Raw genomic sequence first — 21,790 nt, 5'->3', positions numbered from 1 at the left:
AATCTATGCACAAGTTATGCGTGCAGAAAATTAGTCAAATAGCAAGAATCCATTAGAATCAAGTAATGGTGTGGGATCATAAGGAACATGCAGGCTTTTCAGACAAAGGCTGCCAAACTGTCAACTGGCATATAAGCTGGTCATACACTCACAAGGGGGTCCATCTATAAAAGTACAAATTCTGACCATATTTTGGTTAATCTGTTGATTTCCTATGATTCTCAACCCCATCCAATGGCCATAATGCAGTATTTTTCTTGAAATACCTCGATCAGGAAAATACTGCATTATGGCCCCTAGATAGAGTTGACAAACACAGGAAATCAATGTAAAGTAGAATACTGTGAGAGCTGACCAAATGCTTGTGACATTTGTCTGGCCATTTATTTTCAAAATAGACCCCTAGGTAATTTAGAGGCAATTTTGTAATCTTTATATTACGCATGGAATGCAATACACTCTAGAACAGTGGTTGTCAATTTATGAGGTATATGGTGCCTCATCTGGGACCCCTGACATCACCAAAGGGCTGCACATCATATTATGTATATATAATGCTACAGAAGACTGTCAGAGACTGCAGATTTACTAGAGTGAATGGTCAGCAACTGTGAACATACTAGAGGTGTGGTTGGAGACATGCCTTAGGAGTTAGAGATAGGGAACAAGTTACATGAGAGACACTATTACAGCCCCATTACAAAAACAACACACCCACTGCTGACTGCTGGGGCTGTGTGGCAAGCAACAAAGGGCTGAAAATTGGGCAGCAGGGCTCTAGATGCTCCATAAACCTCAATTCACCTTTGGAGGCTCTGAACATGTCCTTGTCAGCACTGCAAGAGGTACAGCAATGGTGTGGGCACCGGAAACCCTTTGAATCGAAGACTGTTGCTGAATACTGGCGGGCACAGGATTCATGGTAAAACTTTCCACATGAAGGGACAGAACAGCGCTTGACACTGGTACTGGGTATCTTGCAAGAGAAACAAGTGTGGAGACCTGTTTAAAACATAAACAAACATTTAAAGGCAGTACATGAAGCATCTGGAACAAGCATTTCAAATGTTGCTGAGAAAAAAAAACTTTTCCTTAGGTGAACCTCGCATAATAGGCATAAAAGATTTAAAAACTGAATTCCAGGCAAACAACAAATACGCCAGTTCAGAGCTCAGTCTGGGAAAAGCCAGAAACAGCAAACAGTTTGGAGGCAAACAGTTATGCTGCAATGCTCAGGCTAACAAGCTACATGCTGATAGGAAGAGTTTAGAGTGACAGAAAGCTGGGCTCATGAGTTTGCTGCTAGGGCAGTGACAAGACCTAGATGACATGAAGTCAAGAAAAGGTCTGCTAGCTGTGCAGTGTGGAAGGGATGTGTAAATCTGACAGACATGAATGAAATACATAAGTAAATGAAATGACAGAAATAAACATTCTTAGTCAGGCAAAACAGCACTCATTTATATATCCATATTTATAGTTTGCCTGAAGTTCAGCCTAAAGTGAGGTTAGCTTATACAGTATGGTCGCTTTCACACAGGCGTTCTGTATGTCCATTTTTCATCTGTCCATTTACAGATGAAAAATGGAAACCTATGTATATCTATGGACTAGCGGATGTAAACGGATGATCATCTGTATACATCCATTAACCACTTGCCCTCCTGAGGATTTACCCCCCTTAATACCAGGCCTCTTTTTGCTACTTGGCGCTGCACTAATTCAACTGATAATTGCGCGGTCATGCAATGCTGCACCCAAACGAAATTTACGTCCTTTTTTTCACACAAATAGAGCTTTCTTTTGGTGGTATTTGATCACCTGTGCGCTTTTTATTTTTCACGCTATAAACAAAAAAGGCCAAAAATTTTGAAGAAAAACAATATTTTTTACTTTCAGCTATAAAAAATATATAGTAAACTCAAAGTTGGTTATAAATTTAGGCCAAAATGTATTCTGCTACATGTTTTTGGTAAAAAAAATCCCAACAAGTGTATATTGATTTCTTTGTGTGGAAGTTAGAGCGTCTACAAACTATGGTATAGATACTGCAATTTACGCCATTTTTCTGCTATACAGCGCTGCGCTAGTTTAACGGACAATTGCGTGGTCATGCAATACGGTACATAAATGAAATTTACATCCTTTTTTTCCCCACAAATTGAGCTTTCTTTCGGTGGTATTTGATCGCCTGTGCGGTTTTTATTTTTTGCGCTATAAAAAAAAAGGCTGACAATTTTGAGGAAAAAAAAACAATATTTTGGACTTTTTGCTATAAAACATTTCCAGTAAAAAAAAAATGCAAAAATCAAATTTAGTCATAAATTTCTGCCAAAATGCATTCCGCGACATGTCTTTGCTAAAAAAAAACCCCAATACGTGTAAATTAATTGGTTTACGTGAAAGTTATAGCGTTTACAAATGGCGGGAAAGATACTGGAATTTTTAATTTTTATTTATACTAAGAATGGCGCCGATCAGCGACATATGGCGGCAATCAGCGACATTTGACAGCGACCAGCGACTTATGGCGGGACTGCGGCGGACATTTTGACACTGGGGGGGGAGCTGACTTGGGGTCACTGACATGTCAGTGACACCAATACAGTGATCAGTGAAAAAAAACCACTGAAACTGTACTAATGTCACTGGGGAGGAAGGGGTTAACATTTTTAGAGTTTAGTGTGTGAGGGGAGTGTTTTACTAGGGGGTGGGGGTGTACTGGACGGGGGGGGGGAGGGGGGAGCTGATTGAGGGAGAGAAACTGTTCTCTCCCTCTACAGCTTGGCGGCGAACTGTCACAGAGCAGGCTGTGTGTAAACAATGCAGCCCTGCTCTGTGTCAGTGTTCACCGCTCATCGCGGGAAAACGGCCGGTAAAAACCGGCCGTGACCCAGCGGCGGAGACCCGCTGCTGACACCCGCGGGACAGGTAGGGCGGGCGCGCGCCTCGCGCGCGCCCCCTACCTGTTTTGTAGGCACACATTTTAAAACGTTAACCGTTTCCGGTCCGCCCTATAGCAGAAATATTGCTACGGGGTGGCACGGGTGCACAAAATCTTGTACATATGTGATTTTGCATCTCCAGGTAGGGGGCATGCTCGAGCCCTACCCGCGCTGCCATTCGCTGTCGCGGCTCTCAATCACCGGGTCCTGGCCGGTGATTGCTCGCCGGTGCCCGGTGATCTCCGATGGCAAACAAAACAGTTCTCCTCCCTGTCAGCTCGTGCACACTGCTTTCCATAGTAGTGCACAGCACAGCCATAAAAAGCAGTGTGCTTAGAGTGAAGCACAAACACAGCCCCCTAGTAAAACATACCCAGTACATAGTTAACCCTTTGATCGCTCCTCATGTTAACCCCTTCCTGCCCAGTGCTATCAGTACAGTGTCAGTATTTTTTTTTAGCACTGATCACTGTATTGGTGTCACTTAGGATGTCAGTGACACCAAGTCAGTTTCTCCAAGTGTCAGAATGCCCACCACAGTCCCGCTATAAGTCACTGACCGCCGCCATTACTAGTAAAACTTAAAAAAAAAATTTGCAGTATATATACCGCCATGTGTAAACGATATAACTTTCACTTAAACCAATTAATTTACACGTATTGGGATTTGTTTTAGTAAAGACATGTAGCAGAATATATTTTGTCCTAAATTTATGACAAAAATTGTTTTTTTTTTTAGTTTTTTTTACTGGATATGCTTAATAGCAAAAAGTCAAAAATATAGTTTTTTCTCAAAATTGTCAGTCTTTTTTTTTTTCTATAGCGCAAAAAATAAAAACCGCACAGGCGATCAAATATCACCGAAAGAAAGCTCAATTCGTGGGAAAAAAAGGACGTAAATTTAATTTGGGTGTAGCGTTGCATAACCGTGCAATTGTCAGTTAAAGTAAAGCAGCGCTTTAATGCAAAAAATGACTTGGTCAGGAAGGGGGGGGGGGTAAATCCTTAGCAGGGCAAGTGGTTAACATCCATTTTTATATACTGTATATATAAAAATCATCCTTTCTTTGTTAAAACATTACTCAGAACCACCAAACATTATATATTTTTAAGCAGAGGCCCTAGAGAATAAAATGGTGGCTTTTGCAATTTTTTATGTCACATGCTATTTGCACAATGGTTTATCAAACACATATATTTCGGAAAAAAAACACTAATGAAATTCAGTACACACAAACAAATTATAATACCCAATTTTTGGGAAAATATAAAAGTCATGCTTTAAACTTGTGCACACCTGGAAGTGGAACAGTGACAGTGACACACTACATACATTTAATGATATATTACCCATAGGTTACGCTTTTCAGGAATTACACCTCTGGGTGGATTGAGCACTGGGTTTGGAAATTCACACATTAACCACTTGCCTACTGGGCACTTTTACCCCCTTCCTGCCCAGGCCAATGTTCAGCTTTCAGCGCTGTCACACTTTGAATGACAATTTGCGCAGTCATGCAACACTGCACCAATATGACATTTTTATCATTTTTTTCACACAAATAGAGATTTCTTTTGGTGGTATTTATTCACCACTGGGTTTTTTAGTTTTTGCACTATAAATGAAAAAATAAGTTATTCTCATTTCTGTTACAACAGTTTGCAAATAAATAATCTTTCTACACAAATGTAGGCCAAAATGTATTCTGCTTCATGTCTTTGGAGAAACTAACCCAAATCTGTGTTTATTATTTAGTTGGTAGAAAAGTTATAGACTCCACAAACTATGGTACATATCAAAAATTGATAAATCCTGATGTACTGATGGCTGATCTCATTTCTTGAGGGTCAAAAACACCAGGACAGTACAAATACCCCTAAAATGACCGCTTTTTGGAAAGTAGACAGTCTGAGGTATTTAGTAATAGGCATGGTGAGTTTTTTTAAGTTGTTATTTTTTTCTCATAATTTTGTGGAAAGTTAGGAAATAAAAAAAAAAATTTCACAACTTTTTTTTTCATATACTATCACCAATTCAGTACAGCATCATCATATGACTGGCGTGGCGGTGATCAGGGACACTGACAGGCAACAGCATGTAAAAAAAAAAAATTATTTTTCTACTCCTGTGACCTGAGTAATATAATTTTACCATTGCACTACTCTGGGCAAGCGATCAGAATTTTTTTTTCTACACTTTATGATTGTTTATACCAACAAATTACATTGGTATAAACAAGCATTTTTACTGAATGAAACTGATTCATTCAGTAGTTTTTGTAGTGATCAGTTGTGATTGGCCATAGCTGATCACATGCTACAGATGGGCTGCTACAGATGTACATGTGATCACTGTGACCAATCACAGCTCGCAGCACAGTTGTAAGCATGAAAGGAAGCCATACATTGTTTACAACTGTCATGTGATCTGCTGTGATTGGTCACAGCGATCACATGATACTGGCAGAGGGTTGGTGTAGTGATATGTACCATGGACACAGCCGGTGACAGATCATGCCCGTGGGGCGCGTGTGATGTGCGTTACTGGGAGGACGTCATATGACGTCCTCCCAGGATAAAAGGGCTCTCACTCGACCATCATTGTAAAATAGGCCGGGTGGGAAGAAGTTAATAAGGCAATTAAAAATCAAATTCTTCATGTGTTTGCTAGGTAACTTTTTGGATGTTGGAGATTACGTTTGTGTTAGAGCTGAAGGGGGAGGGTCTGCTTTAATTACAAGAGTTCTTTCTTCAAAGCAATAAAAAAAATTAAGAAAACAAACAAAAAGAATCAACTTTATAGCATGACTCTAAGCATAATATGAAGCATCCCCCTGATAAAGGACTTTCAAATGATATACAAACTTTGTTTAAAGGGAATGTATAATGAGTTGTTACAATGGTAAGACCAAGAAAAAAACAAATGTATTCTTTTTGGACAGATAAATCTAAAATATTACAAATGAATATTTTATATTTTTAAAGGCAGCATGTAGCACTTTAGGTGACTTTTCGCATATTTTCTGTGTTTATTTCCTGTTGAAAAAAAAGCCTGTTTTTACAGAGCTCAATAGCTCAAGCTAAAATTTACAAACACAAGTAAAGGAACAAGAGCAGCAATTTTCCTTCCTCTGATCAAGGTTTCAATCAGACAGAGAAAGTCCAAAGGCAGACAGTTTCTGTTGTGCTCTTGTTTTAGATAACTCATAGTGTTCTGGGACTCCTTTGACATGTATAATTGTGTGTAAAACAAAAAAGTCAAAAATAAATATAAAATATAAGTAATTTTCATGGATGTGCAGTGTGGCAGAGGTGTGTAAATCACAAGATTAGAAAAAAATGTAGAAATGTTATGGCAGTGAAACAATAAACTATAACCATGTCTATTTCTACTGTGTATTTAGCAGTGTTGATATCACTTTAAGACAGGGTCAGAGATATGGACATACCAGTTTTGCACTCCATGCAGATAAATTTCCCATCTGGCAGTGCATCCATGCCCAGACACTCAAGATGGAAGAGACGAGAGCAGTCCCCATCGCAAGACACCAGCGACTCCCCAAAACTTTCACAGATCTGGAAAGGTTATTTTTAGGTTACTTCTGCTAGGTCTGCCATCAAGATTTAAAAGGTATACTGCATAGACAAAAGTGAATACACACAACAATTCATACTTCATTGTACAGTATTTACCTATGCTTTTATTTAAAGTAAGTGTGAACTCAATTTTTTTTTATTCTTTTTAGATGACAAACAGGCTTATACTTACCTGCTTTGTGCAATGGAATTGCACAGAGTGGCCCCGATCCTCCCCTTCTTGGATCCCCTTGCCGGCACTCCTGGCTCTTCTTGGTGTACCCCCATAGCAAGCTGCTTGTTATGGGAGCACTCCTGTGGGCTTACTCCCGAGCTGCGATGCCTGAATCTATTGACACACACAGCTCATGTCTTGGCCCTGCCTCCCCCCTCAGAATTTGATTAACAGCAGCGGGATCCAAAGGCTCCCACAGCTCTCACCCAAGCCTGTGACAGCAGGGAGAAGGGAGAGACAGGCAGATAAGTATAAGGGGGTGAGGGGGAAAACTGCTTCCTAAACATTTTTTACTTCAATGCATTTCTTGCTTTAGAACCACTTTAAGATGCCATAAACCTGTACTAACATACAGCATTTTTTTCCACAAGGCATAGAATTATCCCTACATATAGGGTTGTTTGGAAAAGGATAGGTGAATTTGTGTCAGTTATTTTGCTGGGCATGTTTTTGGGTCGGACGAAAAGCCACCTTCACTTTCATGGTGAACAGACACTAATTAAAGTATAACTAAAGGCAAAACTTTCTTTTTTAGTTTTATATAGAGCGGAGAGGGATTAGAACGCTTGTCAGTTTTTAAGTAACAGAAAACCCCACATTTTTGGGCTGTCCCCAGAAAAGTAATAGTGGAGGAATCTTCCAATGGGGACACTAGTTCTAGTGACCTGGGGGTCCCCAAGGAAATCCCTTAATTTGGAGGGATTTTCTCTCACTTCCTGTTTGGCTATGGGTCAGGAAGTGAAGGTACATCTCTGCTATGGGACACAGATGATGAAAAAAAATCTGATAGGGGTTATAACCCTCCCTTAGAAACAAAGAAAAGTGACGGCAGAAAAACACTGAGTGGTCCATCGAGTCTGCCCATTTTTTTGTGGGGGTGGGGTTGGGTTTTTTTGTTGTTTTTTCTTTTTACTTTTTTGCTCTATCCAGAATGAAAAAAAAAGTTTTGCCTATAGTTCTACTTTAAATCTGTTTTTTATAGACTGAGATGGAGACTATTAACTGGAACTCAATGAACAAACAACGATATAAATGTGGAAACTTTATATTAAACCAACTTTGCCACCAAACAGTGAAAAAAAAAACTTGTAAAGAAAGAGTTAAAGCTCAACTCTGGCATTTAATGCGTCATAAAAATGTGGCCTTCTGTTTTGTCAAGAAGACAATCAAACTTTGACGGAAACTTACCTTATGTCAGATTCCCACAGATTTATCCCTCAATGCTCCCTGTATTGATGAATGGTCCCCTGAACTCTCTCTTTTTACTAGTCTGTGACCAGTCCTGTCGCCATCCCTATTGCTCAGGTCATTACGCACAGTGCAGGGCCAGAGACCACAGCTGATTCTGCATTGTACGTGATGACATTAAAGTACCTGCTGATATTTAGGGGTGAGGGAGAAGAGAATGGCAGGGCCAGCTGCTGCACTACCAAGGACTAAGGTAAGCAATACTCTGTTAGATCACCTTTTCATAAGACACGTTTTATATTCTGCATAACGAGAGAGAAGGAGGCCAAATTGTTAGCATTTATTAAGTGCCCAAAGTTTTGCTTTAATACTTACCTGTCATACCGCCCACTCCTTCTATCTTGTGGGCTTAAAGTGCTACTAAACTCAGGACCCTGCATTAACTATATCTGGTCTTCCACAGTACAAAAAACATGTAAATGCAATAATTTAGTAAATATTAATTGCTAAATACGTTTTCTCATCAGCAGTCTTGTGACTTCTATCAGTGTCCAGCTGAGCACTGTTTAAAGCTTGTAGGAGGAGTTTTCATTCTCCTCCGACTGTCCTATGGGGCTGCATGACCCCTGACCCTCTGCCTGGACAGTGCTGCTTGGCCCTGTGCCAATCACATGCACCCTCTCTAAAGCAGTGAGTATAACAAGCATGTTCTACTGCATATACAGACTGATTTTACTGTTGTGGGTTTAGTAAAACTTTAAGTGATGTAGCAGTTGGCAGATGGAACCACAGAACACAGTGGGTGACCAGATATCCAATATATTTGGGGATTCTTATGTCACCATAGCTATTCAAAAAACTGAAGATCTGCGTTGCAAGTGCCAGGGCAGGAACAGTATTAACTCCTTGGTTTAAAGGGAGCATTTTTTCATTTTTTTCTCTCCCTGAAGTGAGTCAGATGCTAAAAAGGTTTTTCAGCTGCGACAACTCTACCAGAGGCCAGGGATTTAAGAATTTACTTAGTTACTGTTAGTGAATTGATGAATCAATAAAATAACTAAAGCAGACTTATCCATAAATATAATCTTAAATCTATGCTAAAAATGGTGCTGAGGTAGATAAGGATTACACAAAAACTGACATATTTTTCCTGAAAAACAGGCTGCTCTGTTTCCTCCTGGTCAGGTCAGGGAATTTAAAAAGCTTTGGCTGAGGGAAGGTACAGACAATCCTAACTCTGCTCCTCCATTTCAACACAGACCACATGACTAAAGGCCTGAGATTTTCATTATGTAAGAAGCACTAAAGGAAGCCTCAAAGAGCTTTTTTCGCAAAAAAAAAAGTATATCAGCCTATTTCTTGTAATGTATCTTTTTCAACTGGTTATATATCATATCTAAAGATTGTGTTGACATATGGTATTCACAGGAGGTATCCACTGCTTATGCATTTTTCATCATATGCTTACTTTGAACTCACTTGTCATAGACACACATGCATATATATATATATATATATAATCTATCCAAACATTAGAAAAAGCATGCAAGAAAATAAAGAAATGGGGGCTGCACACCAATCATTTGTCAGTCCTCAAAATAGTTTTACAGGAACAAGAGAGAGGATGCTCACCCTGCTAGCTTCCTCTGACTTTTGCCCCCCCCCCCCAGTGGGGCTTAACCATAACTCTACAATTGAGCTCCATCAGTGGACAAAACAAGTCATAGGAAGACAGCAGGGGGAGTATCATTTCTGCTTGTTCTAATATTGCTACTTTGAAGGCTGATGGATCACCAGCGCTTAGCCCTCACCCAGTGGTGTATTTAGGTTTTGTGCTGCCCTAGGCAACACAAAAATTGGACACCCCCATCTATCTCTGGCGGAGAGAGCCTGACAGTGACCAACAACACCACCGCCCCATCCCCCCCACCCAAGAGAGCCTTCCACTAACAGCGGCACCCCCCCCCCCCCCCCCCCCCGGTGACTCTAGCCCATTTGGGCTCTGCGTACACCATCAAGCAGCCCACAGCCTCTCAGGGATCTCACCTGGTCCCCATGCAGCATTTGTCTTTTCTTCAGGGGGGCACTGCTAAAAAATGCCGCCCTAGGCAAATGCCTTGTTTGCCTTGTGGTAAATACGCCCCTGCCCTCACGTACTTTGCTTGCTTATGTTTGTTGTGTGAGACAAAGCCTATAGAGGATTTGGCACTCAAGGTTGGAATAATGGGGCCAAGTGTGGGAGTGCTGGAGCAGTGCTATCTATTGATAATGCACACACTGTGTTGTGTTGCCTTGAGAAAAAAGATCAGGTACGTTTTTTGTGCATGTATGTGTGTTGAGCATAGCAAACGAATGAGCACAGGTGCCAAGACCTGCGTGAAAAGAAAAAGCAATGTAAATTCTTATGTGTAATTGAGCCTTAAACAATTTTTATTTCCTTTAAAGAAGGGTTTATATAACCAACAGAAATGTGTTTCAGCAATTATTCACTTAGAATAGTAATCCACTGCCTGTACAGCAGTGGTAATCCACATCTTGATGAGCTCCTGCTGCTTATACAGCAGTGGGAGCGCTACAAAAAATCCCAGTAAAGACAAAGCACTGTGTTTTTAAAAAGAAGAAATAAATATTTCACCTGTCTTGTTGTAGACAGAAGAGGTACACATATTTTGTAAGTGGTCTCCCAGTTTGGGAAACGCTGTTAGCTCTTTGTAGGACTTTAATTCCACGTATTATGTGATTCCTTACAAACCAAGCAGCTTCCATACATACCTGGCACACTGTGTCTCTCTTGCTTGACCACCGAGATACACTGGAATCTACAGACTGAACATCAGAGGCATCCGCGTCTGCATTGGCCGATGGGCTGTCCGGTTGCTTATCAAAGCAGATCTGTGTTCAGAAGACCAGGCATTACAGAAAGCATAATCCACAGCTCATATGTGTACATGTAGTAAATGTAGAAACAAACAGGGACATTTGGGACTAGATCACCAATAAAAAGCTGTCTATATAATAATTAGAGTAGTTAGCCATGTCAATGACATTTCTTGCGGCATGCTATGATAAGAATCTGGCTAGTTGCAGTTTTTTTTCCCTCACTTGTCTTTAATCTAGTTTTTGTGAACAATACATGCACACAAAATGCAAAACACAAAAGGTTCTATTTCTTACATTTTTTTGAATAAAACATTGGCACTTCCCCATCAAGCAATCACCATGCTTGCTACTCTCTCATATAGACCCATGTTTGCCATCAGAGCTCATTTAGTTGGATATTTTCCTCCTCATGGCCTGGATTTTGGAGGGAGTGCTGCTCTTTAATTACAAAGCTATGTAAAGAGAATTATACCAGCTTATTCATTAAGGCAGGACAAAGAGCCAGGTGAAAGTGCAAAGTACAGCAACTCACTGTAACATCTTTACCAGAAAGAAGGCAGCATAAAGTGCTAGGTCATAACTGCCTATTTTACTTCAGCAACATCTGAAGTTCCCATAAAGTCTGATTCACTTTTTCACAATGAAGAACTGGCAAGTTTTTGCTGTAAAATTTAAGGATGAATTACCTCAGAGCGCCTTAAGCTACAGAGATCAGTGAGTGCTTGTTTTAAAGCTCATTTACTGCTTGTTAAGAATATGTTAATCTTTGAATGTGTATTATCTAGCAACAGCTCTACTTTAAGGACATCATTCAAACAACTTGAATATGGACATTATTGGAGTGCATATATTATGCTTAGGAATTTTTACTAATGAATGCTAACCCAGCAATTCTGCACTGTCTCTCTGTTTGCCTGGAATGTCTAACACATTTTCAGGAAAGACGGGCCAAAATAGGCTTCTGTAGGTTACTTTTGCAATCTATGAGGTACAAGTAAGACGGGGAACTCACCTGTGCATCGTTTAGGCCACGGGAGTCAGAGTCTGAAGCATCACGGTAGGAGGAATTTGCAAGCTCCACATCGGTGGAGGCACGGCTTCTCTTCTTCAGGGGCTTGCATGCATCAGAGATCTCACTGGCCCCTTGAAACAAGGAGCGTCAGGATTCACAAACACACCACGTGGTAAGTACCATTAGTTTCAATGATGGTAGATGCAGACATGTGGTAAAAGTGAATGCTAAGTGATTTTTGTACCTTCTAGAGGTAATAATTTAAAAAGTGTATAAATTCAGAGCACCGCGTGTCGGCTAGTATGCTTGCACTAGGGACACTCTAGACACAATTCTATCAGTGCAGTGTAACTAATTTAAAGACCTGAACATTGGGGTATGATGCTACTGGTCTGCAGTGGACATTGTAGACAGCAGCTCCATTGTCAGACAGACTCACCTTTCTGCAACCCAATCTGTACCGCTGTTAGAGGGGTGTCTTCCACCTGTCCATGAAAACAGACAAGAATAAACTAATACAAAAAACAGCATGTATACCTTTGGTTGTCTTTAAAATAAACTTTAAATTAGATAATTTAACATAAACTTAAGGGAGTTTGGTCCCAGCATACTCTTTCATTTTAAAATATCAGCATTGTATTAGTAATACAAGCAATGTTATTGTGACAGTCCGATATAAGCTTACTTGAACTTGTTAGTTCTGCCTGTCTGCTAGCCATCTCTTTTCACAAATTCCAGGATTCCCTGCATGCTTTGCAGCTTCTCCTCTGCTATATATTTCAATTTCTGAGGACTACATATCCCATTGTACTTTGCTGCTTGCAATCTATGATTCCTGTACTGACTTCATCTCCTGAATCTCCTCCTTTCAGTACCTCTATAGTTCAAAAGGCAGGCTGTGTGAATTCTGTGGCAGAAGTGCCTACTAACAAGGCATAGTACATACATGTCACAGAATTCAAGACAGGAAATGTGTGGGGATCTTCACAAAATAAGTTTACAAACTTCAAGATTGTTCGGAATAATAGGGGTAGGCTAGAAACAATCAGGATTCAATATGGAAATAAAATATTTTACATTTTGGCCATGGGTATGATTTAATGATATGTTCATACAATGCAGTCAAGAGGTCATGAATAGATCTTTTTGCTAAGGATCCATCCTTCCTATAAGCCTGCATTTCCAAATTATCAGTAGGTGTGACCATACTAGTCCATTTTTATTTGCACTTTCAAAAGGATGTCCAATAAGGGAAAAAAAAAAGTAAACCATCAAAATTCAAAAATTAAGATTATCAGCATACACTGACAGAAAAACAAATTCTTGTTTCTTTCACATCAATCTGTAACCAACAAATAAAAAAAAAACACACACACACACATCACACACACAATAGAAAAACAGCCAAAAATGAATTGTGTGTTGGATGGGGAATGAAAAATCCTAAAAGCCAGATAGGCAGAAAAAAGGAAGGTAACAGTCCTTTCTACTTATGTTGACGGAACTTATGTTCCCCGGCAGCTCTGTATCCTATGAATTCTGTATACAACTGTCAACACCTGTGTGTGTTAGCTGTGTAGGTTACTCTATGCTCTTATTTTACACAGCTACATGAAAGCATGTACATTTTCAAAGAAAACAAACTCATTTAACTTCTGAGACCTTAGAAGGAAGGTCCTTAGAAGGATCACCTAGAGGTCAGTGTCACCTCTGGACAATAGATGTCCTAGTACAATTGACATGTGAATTATCAGTATTACTGTAGGAATTTTAACAGTCATGGACACAAGTTTACTTTTCTTGTGAGGTTTTCATCAGTCACAAGATTATGAAAGTTTTGAAGGCATCTTGAGCGCATGGGTCAAAGCTGTATTTAGCCACATGTGCAGTATTATATTTAACGTTATGGAAAAGGAAAGCCATTGTCATATATGCTCTGCAATGGCGAAAGGGCAGAACTAGGTCATGAAAGACATTCTCACATGATGAATACTGTTTGGATGAAAGGAAAGCCACACAAGTCTACAAAATAAACTTCTCACAGCTCACCCTTGTATTCACTGATGACTGCAAACATGTGCTCTTGTAAGTGACCGTTTATGTTTTACAATACTAACGTATGCTGACTGCAGCAAAGAAGACTGGTTGGGCGATTTAGTGATAAATTGGACAGACAAACACAAAGCACAACTATACAAGGACATATTTAAACAGATACCACATCATAATCCACATTTTCCTTTGTTTGCCAATTTTTATTAAGAAATTGTATATTGAGGGGTCTATTTGTATGCTTGCTGTTGCTCTTCAGTGGCCCTGTAGATTCCAGATGACATGCGTGAGTGTGAGTATTTAGCTGTCTGTAAGTCATGCCATCACCAGCAACATGCATCTGACTTTCGATAAAAGGCACCCACATACAGTACGTGTTTTATTATGTGTGTGCGCCAAAGGGATGGTAACTGTTTGGCTTCTTTCCACCCACCTGCTCTTTCTTCACCTTCTTCTTTGGCAAAGAGTCCAGGGACTTCTCAGATTCTGAACGAGTCCGATTAGACCTTCTCTGGTGTTTCTTCTCTGAGCTCCCTGGTAAAGAAAAACTTTGTTGTGCATTAATCCAGTATTGGGTCAGCCCCTAGCAAGGCTGTAATGACCCACATTATGCTACTAGCGTCTCTTAAATACTTTTGTCAGTAACATATTATACAGAAGAATTGAATAATAAACCACTGTATCCAGCACTCCCCTTTTCCCCCAAATTCAAGCTGAACTCCAGGCAAACCACTACATACACTAATAAAATACATCTATTGTAACTGTTTTACATTACATACAGTTCTGAGAGTTACACAGGTCTTGTCCCTTCCTCAGCTTGTGACTGGACAGAAGAAGTAGAATGATGAGCTCATCTTCTTGTCACTCTGCTCTCTTCTACTATCAGGGTGCTCATTGTTAGCACCAAAGCACTGCTGCACAAATGACTGGCACTTTGTGCTGCTTCTCCCTCTCCAAGTATGGGCTCTCCTGTACAGGGTCTGCAAGAGGCTCATACCAGGTAGAATTCAAGGCACTTCTACTTACTGAATTTAAAAAAAAAAACAATTTAATGCTGTAATAATGAATACAGAGTTGCATTAATCTGTGTCAGTTATATCTTCCTGAAGTTTAGCTTTAAAGTAGAAGTCCAGTCCAATGCTATCAAAACTTAAACCTGCTCCCATCCACATTCTAAGTCCTATACTAACTGCCCTGTAAAGGAAAGATGTGTATACTTACCTATTCTGAAGGCACTCTGGTGTAGTCATGTGACCTCCGCAGCAGCCGTCTTCGGTAAAGAGGAGAGGTCACCAACAACAGCTGCAATGCCTATGCAGTGACGTCACCCATTGGCTTACTGTAAGGCATCTGTTGGCCGTCCCTCCTCTACACTGAAGCCAGCCTTCAGAATAGATACATACAAACATCTTTTCTTGACAGGGTAGTTAGTATAGGGATTAGAAGGGGGGTGGGAGTAGGTTAAAGTATAGACAGTACAGTGTTTGACTGGTTTTCTACTTCAAGTATGATATGCTAAACCATATCACTTTCTAAATATTAACTTATTTTTTAAATAAATACATTCTAAAATCATTTTTCAATACATCATATACCCATTGTCACACTTTCTTAAAAAAAATCACAGTAAGTAACTGTTTCTGTAAAAGGACATCAGAAAAGGGTTATTGCCAAATGGTGTCTTCTTTCTTCCTTTTTTTAGACTTATCCTTAGATAAAATATTACTTACATTACACTGCCATCTCCAGTTTCAAGTACTGCAGGTAACAGGAAAACTTTCTCTGTATTGTGGTCTGTTCTGTATTTACAATCAGATTAAACACATTTTAAAATGACACTAAACTCTGGTTTAATTACATACATCCCCCAAAAGGTACCTTCTATTGCTCTCAGCCTCCTCCAAATTTCTTTTTTTTTTTCTGTTGTGATCTGACCTTCTGTTAGAGGGCGGCTACTTTCCTTTTCCATAGTCCCACTGTATGTAGGAACGTAGACACCCTCTCTTACTTGCTCTTGAGATGGACGATAGGATTTGTAGCGTACATAAAGCCGTGTACCTGACCACAACTAACGTGCACTGCTTGTTCCAAACAAACTGAAGTTAGGGTGAAAAGGAGAGGGTTTGGGAGCTCACAAAGGGTATTACCACCGGGCGGAAAACACAGTAAGAAAGAAATTTGATGTAAAATGGAATACAGGACCATTGAGTAGAGGATTTGTATGGATTGTTTTTAAGAAAAGGAATATAATTTCATGTCATTCTAAGGTAAACAAATATTAACCACCTCAGTATCAGACACCTTTACCCCTTTCCTGCCCAGGCCAATTTTCAGCACTGTCACACATTGAATGTCAATTACTCAGTCATGCAACACTGTACCTAAATAAAAATTTTTGAGACAAATAAAGCTTTCTTTTGGTGGTATTTAAAAATAGCATGTTTTTTCCTATTTCCTTTTATAAAATTTTGCATATTTACGTTCTTTAAAAATTTATGTCAAAATGTATTCTGCTACATTTCTTTGGTAAAAATAACCCAAATCAGTGTATATTATATATTTTGTGTAAAGGTTTTAGTCTACAAACTGTGGTATACTGTATATACACTATATTGCCAAACATATTGGAACGCCTGCTTTCCACACAGATGAACTTTAATGGCCCCCCCAGTCTTAGTCCATAGGGTTCAATATTGAGTTGTTCCACCCTTTGCAGTTATACCAGCTTCAAATCTTCTGGGAAGGCTGTCCACAAGGTTTAGGAGTGTGTCTATGGGAATGTTTGATCATTCTTCCAGAAGTACATTTGTGAGGTCAGGCACTGATGTCGAAGAAGGCCTGGCTCACAGTCTCTGCTGTAATTCATCCCAAAGGTGTTCTATCGGGTTGAGGTCAGGAGTCTGTGCAGGCCAGTCAAGTTCCTCCACCCCAAACTGGCTCCTCCATGTCTTTATGGACCTTGCTTTGTGCACTGGTGCGCAGTCATGTTGAAACAGGAAGGGGCCATCCCCAAACTGTTCCCACAAAGTTGGGAGCATGAAATTGTCCAAAATGTCTTGGTATGCTGACACCTTAAGAGTTCCCTTCACTGGAACTAAGTGGCCAAGCCCAACCCCTGAAAAACAACCCCACACAAGTATCCCCCCTCCACCAAACTTTACCCTTGGCACAATGCAGTCAGGCAAGTACCGTTTTCCTGGCAATTGCCAAACCCAGACACATCCATCAGATTGCCAGACAGAGAAGCATGATTGGTAACTCCAGAGAACACGTCTCCACTGCTCTAAAGTCTAGTGGTGGCGTGCTTCATTCTACACATTCTACTACTGCTCCTGAGTATGGTGAATCACATGTGTGAGAGTTTTTCACAGCCTAGCCATATAGAGAGGCCCAAAATCCAAGGAAGCGCCTTCAGGTGTTTCAGGGGCATCAGAGGCTTTGCATTGCACTTGGTGATGTAAGGCTTGGATGCAGCTGCTCGGCCATGGAAACCCATTCCATGAAGCTCTCTACACATTGTTGTTGTGCTAATCTGAAGGCTACATGAAGTTTGGGGGTCTTTACCTATTGACTGCAGACAGTTGGCGACTCGTGCACACTGTGTGCTTCAGAATGGGCTGACCCCACTCTGTCATTTTACGTGGCCTACCACTTGATGGTTCAGTTGCTGTTGTTCCCAGTTGCTTCCACTTTGTTATAATACCACTAACAGTTGACTGTGGAATATTTAGTAGCAAGGAAATTTCATGGATGGACTTATTGAACAGGTGGCAACCTATCATGGTACTACGCTTGAATTCACTGAGCTCCTGAGAGCGAGCCATTCTTTCACAAATGTTTGTAGAAGCAGTTTGCATGCCTAGGTGCTTGATTTTACACACCTGTGGCCATTGAGGTGATTGGAACACCTGAATCCAATGATTTGGAGGGATGTCCCAATATGTTTGCCAATATAGTGTATTGGAAAATGTATCAATTCTGATGTGCTGACTGCCTACCAGATTTCTTAAGGCTGTAAAACACCAGGACAGCACAAATAGCCCCCAAATAGCCCATATTTCGAAAGCTGACAGTCCAAGGTATTTAGTAAAAGTCATGGTTAGTTTTTTGAAGTTGTGTTTCTTTGTCATAATTATTTGGAAAATGAAGAAATTGAATAATTTTTTTTTACAAAGTTGCCACTTTAACAAGTTATGTCTCACACACAGCATAGGCATATTTAGAATTACAACCCAATGTATGGGGATGCCACGTGTGAGACTTTTTCACAGCCTAGATGCATAGGAGCATAAATTACGCAACTAATTTCCTAACTACCTAAAACATCTTTGGAGGTCCTGGAGCACCAGGACATTGAAAAGACCCAGAAATGACCCCATTGGGGAAAGCAAACACACCAAGGCATTTTCTGAAAGGCATAGTGAGTCTTTTGAAAATGTAATTTTTTCACCACAATTTTTTGAAAAATGTATAAAATATTTCTAACACACACCATAGGCATAATTAGAATTACAACCCAAAACACATTCTACTACTGCTCCTGAGTATGGTGAATCACATGTGTGAGAGTTTTTCACAGCCTAGCCATATAGAGAGGCCCAAAATCCAAGGAAGCGCCTTCAGGTGTTTCAGGGGCATAAATTACGTAATCTAATTTCCCGGATCACCAAGACAGTATAAACACCCACAAAATGACCACATTTTGGAGAGTTATTACCCCAAGGTATTTTTAGGAAGGCATGGTAAGTCTTTTGAAGGCTTCATTTTATTGCCACGAGTTTTTGGAAAATGCAGAAAGAAAATGAAATTTAATTTTTTTACACAAATTTAGCAATCTAAGAAAATATTTCTCACACATAGCATAGGTACTTAAAATTACACCCCAAAACACATTCTGCTACTCCTCCCAAATATGGTGATTTCACCTGTGTGAGACCTTTTCACTGTCTGGACTATGTACCACACTTTGTATCTTGTGTATCACACAAATCAACCAATTGTGTCAAAACCAATGAACTGTATGAGTCACCTCTATATCAGTGGCCAGGGAATATAGCCTACTGTAGCGTCACCTATTGCAGTCTCAGTTCCTATAAGCCAAGCAAGCCTAATCTACTGATACATGACTGCACCAAGAAATGCCATGTTCACTGGCCTGGTGTCTCGCAGGATCAGTAGGATGTGCAGATGGGTCACTTCAGGCTGCAGGCAGAGATACGATCAGCAAACAAGCAAAGGATCGGTCCAGGAAGCAGGCAGAATTGTGGTCAATAAACAGGCCAGGGTTAGTACAGGCATCAGGCAGAGGCAATAATGCACTGGTGTGGTAGTGATCAGAGACATGCTAGCTGCAGTGGCGGTGATCAGGGACACAGTAACTGGTGTGGCAGTGAAAAAGGACACTGTAACTGGTGTGGTGGTGATCAAGGATAATATGACTAGTGTGGCGGTGATCAGAGACTTGGTAGCTCCTGTGGCTGTGATCAGGGACACAGTAACTGGTATGGCAGTGATCAAGGACACTGTAACTGGTGTGCTGGTGATCAGGGGAAATATAACCGGAGTGCTGGTATTTAAGGACACAGTAAGTGGTGTGGTGGTTATCAGGGATATGACTGCTGTGGTGGTGATCAGGGACACTGTAACTGGTGTGGCAGTGATCAGAGACAATATGACTGGAGCGACAGTGATCAGAGACACTGTGATTGGGTGGCAGCGATTAGGGACACTGTGAGTGTGCGGCAATGATTAAGGGCACTGACTGGTGTAGCAGTGATTAGACACACTGTAAGTGGGTGTAGGTGATTAGGGACATAATGAGTGGACTGCGGTGATTAGAGACACTGTGAACAGACTGCGGTGCTAAGGAACACTGTGATTGGACTGCGGTGATTAGTGACACTGTGAGAGGGTGAAGGTGATTAGGGCACTGTAAGTGAATTGCAGTGATTAGGGACACTGACTGGTACAGTGTTGATTAGCAATACTGACTGGCAGCACTGGTCTGGTGACATTTTACAGCTGTGACAGTAATCAAAGACAATGGCTGGCGGCACTGACATGCAGTGATATCAGACCAGCCAGTCATTGTACACAATCACCGCCAGAGCAGTACAATGACACCACAGTGACACTGTACTTGCTCTGCTGACAGAATGTACTAAAAAAATGATATATAATATATAACTCTTAACAGGCTACTGACCTACAGTATGTAGTAAGAGGCATTGTGGAGCAACTTATTATTAGTGTTTGCAGCAGAAAGTAATCTGCATCTCAGTTCATCCTGCTCCTCTCCAAGCAGTAAATTGTCAGCCAGTCATGTGATCTAACATAAATACTGAGCAGGTGCAAAGGAAGAAGAGAAAGAGCTAAGAGCTGAGGCCAGATTTGAATCAATATTTCTATTGTGAACTTGGGGAATGAGTTGTTCCACAGTGGCAGCAATTACAAAGCTCACAGAATAAACTAATTGGCCCATTCTACCTCTTGGTCCAGAGTTCACTGTAATCCTCATTTAACCCATACCAACCAAAATACCTGTCTCATGTGACTGCCAGAGAGCTTCTCACAGTGTGGATTAGAAGATGCAGCAAGTTAGATCGAGCTCTCCTCATCATGGAGGATATCCAGCATCATCTAGTCCTTTCCTCCCCAGCCTTACTGCCCATGGGTAATGCTTTTGATTCATTGGATTTCAGCTCTTTCAGTCATGGAAGCTCAGCATTACATGTGAGCAAAACCTAGGGTGGCAGCCTGCATGCAAATGAAAGCAGGACTTTTATAAGGTGAGCAATGAAAAGGGAAAAGAGTATGATTTTTTAATTTCATCTGCATATTGATGAAAAGGGGGGGCGAGGGGGGGTAACCAGGGAAGGCAAACTATAAGCAGATTAAATTTGAGCTTTAAACTCAATCTTTGTTAAATATATCCTAAAACGTAACTGTTAAAATTTATATAACTCTCTGATAATAATTTTAGCAACAAAGAAGTTTATCACACCAATAAAAAAAAATCAGTGATTGCTACCTTAATACTCCCATTATTATCATGTGTAAAAAATGATTTGATTTTGAGCCATTATTTATGATTTTTCATTGCGAACACATTTTTACGGTATTACAGTATTTGTTAAACACTGAATTTTAATTTTCTACTATATAAAGAAAAAATACCAAAAATTTGGGTTTGCTTACTTTTCTTTCCTTGAAAAACTGACCAAACAATCATTAGTGATCAGTGACACTTTAAACATTCCCACCTTTAAGAAAAGCAATCCCACACTCATTGGTCAATGACACTTTAAAACCTCTCACACAAAAAACAAATCCACCATCTTTGGTTGTCAATGGCACTTTCAACAACCCCTCCCCCAAAAAAGGACTGGTCAATAGATTGACTTCTACACAATCTCCCTGCCCATACATAAATCAAAATTCATCCGGTTCAGCAGGGAATTTCTTTTCATTTATGGCCAGTTTTAGGAGAAGTCTGGGTAATAAAATGGATTAGATAAAGAGTAAAGGGTAGGCTATGCAATCACAGAGGGTCTGGCTAAAATGAATTCTAAATTCAAGATTTGCTAGGTTATAGGGACATTAACTGTGCTTAGGCAGTACTCTAAAAATGTACCTTTTACTTTAAATTCCTTTCTTGAAATTCCATATGAAATATAGCACTGAACTTCCTAAGATGTCAGTGTGCCTAGGCACACAGTGCAGAATAAGTCATGGCAAGTCGGTAATAGGAAAAGATCATATGCAGCAGGTCACAAGCAATACTGGTAACTAGTCCTTTGCCCTGTACTTGCTTTTTTATGGGCATAGCTTCAAGTATTCAGTTCCTCTTTAATAATAAAACATGGAGGTTGACTTACACTAAATGGTGTATACAAGAAG

At 40.3% G+C, this 21,790-nt stretch overlaps 1 protein-coding gene across 5 annotated transcripts in view; it reads right to left on the bottom strand.

The window, feature by feature from the left end:
• NSD3 (nuclear receptor binding SET domain protein 3) overlaps positions 1–21,790 on the bottom strand; it is a 192,758-nt gene that overhangs the window by 78,349 nt on the left and 92,619 nt on the right. For all 5 annotated transcript variants that reach the window (XM_089661313.1, XM_089661314.1, XM_089661315.1 and 2 more), the window contains exons 7-12: positions 14,322–14,422; positions 12,276–12,321; positions 11,837–11,967; positions 10,717–10,836; positions 6,395–6,521; positions 805–1,002 (exon numbers count right to left, since the gene is read on the bottom strand). In XM_089661313.1, coding sequence (XP_089517439.1) covers positions 805–1,002; positions 6,395–6,521; positions 10,717–10,836; positions 11,837–11,967; positions 12,276–12,321; positions 14,322–14,422 — 723 coding nt within the window. The remainder of the gene's footprint in view (positions 1–804; positions 1,003–6,394; positions 6,522–10,716; positions 10,837–11,836; positions 11,968–12,275; positions 12,322–14,321; positions 14,423–21,790) is intronic.

This window comes from Staurois parvus, unplaced genomic scaffold (assembly GCF_062004578.1).
Source record: "Staurois parvus isolate SC_StPar_1 unplaced genomic scaffold, SC_StPar_1.0 ptg001328l, whole genome shotgun sequence".
NCBI classification, from domain to species: domain Eukaryota; kingdom Metazoa; phylum Chordata; class Amphibia; order Anura; family Ranidae; genus Staurois; species Staurois parvus.
The sequence above is the reverse complement of the archived record's forward strand: the minus strand, read 5'-3'. Positions and strand labels throughout refer to the sequence as shown.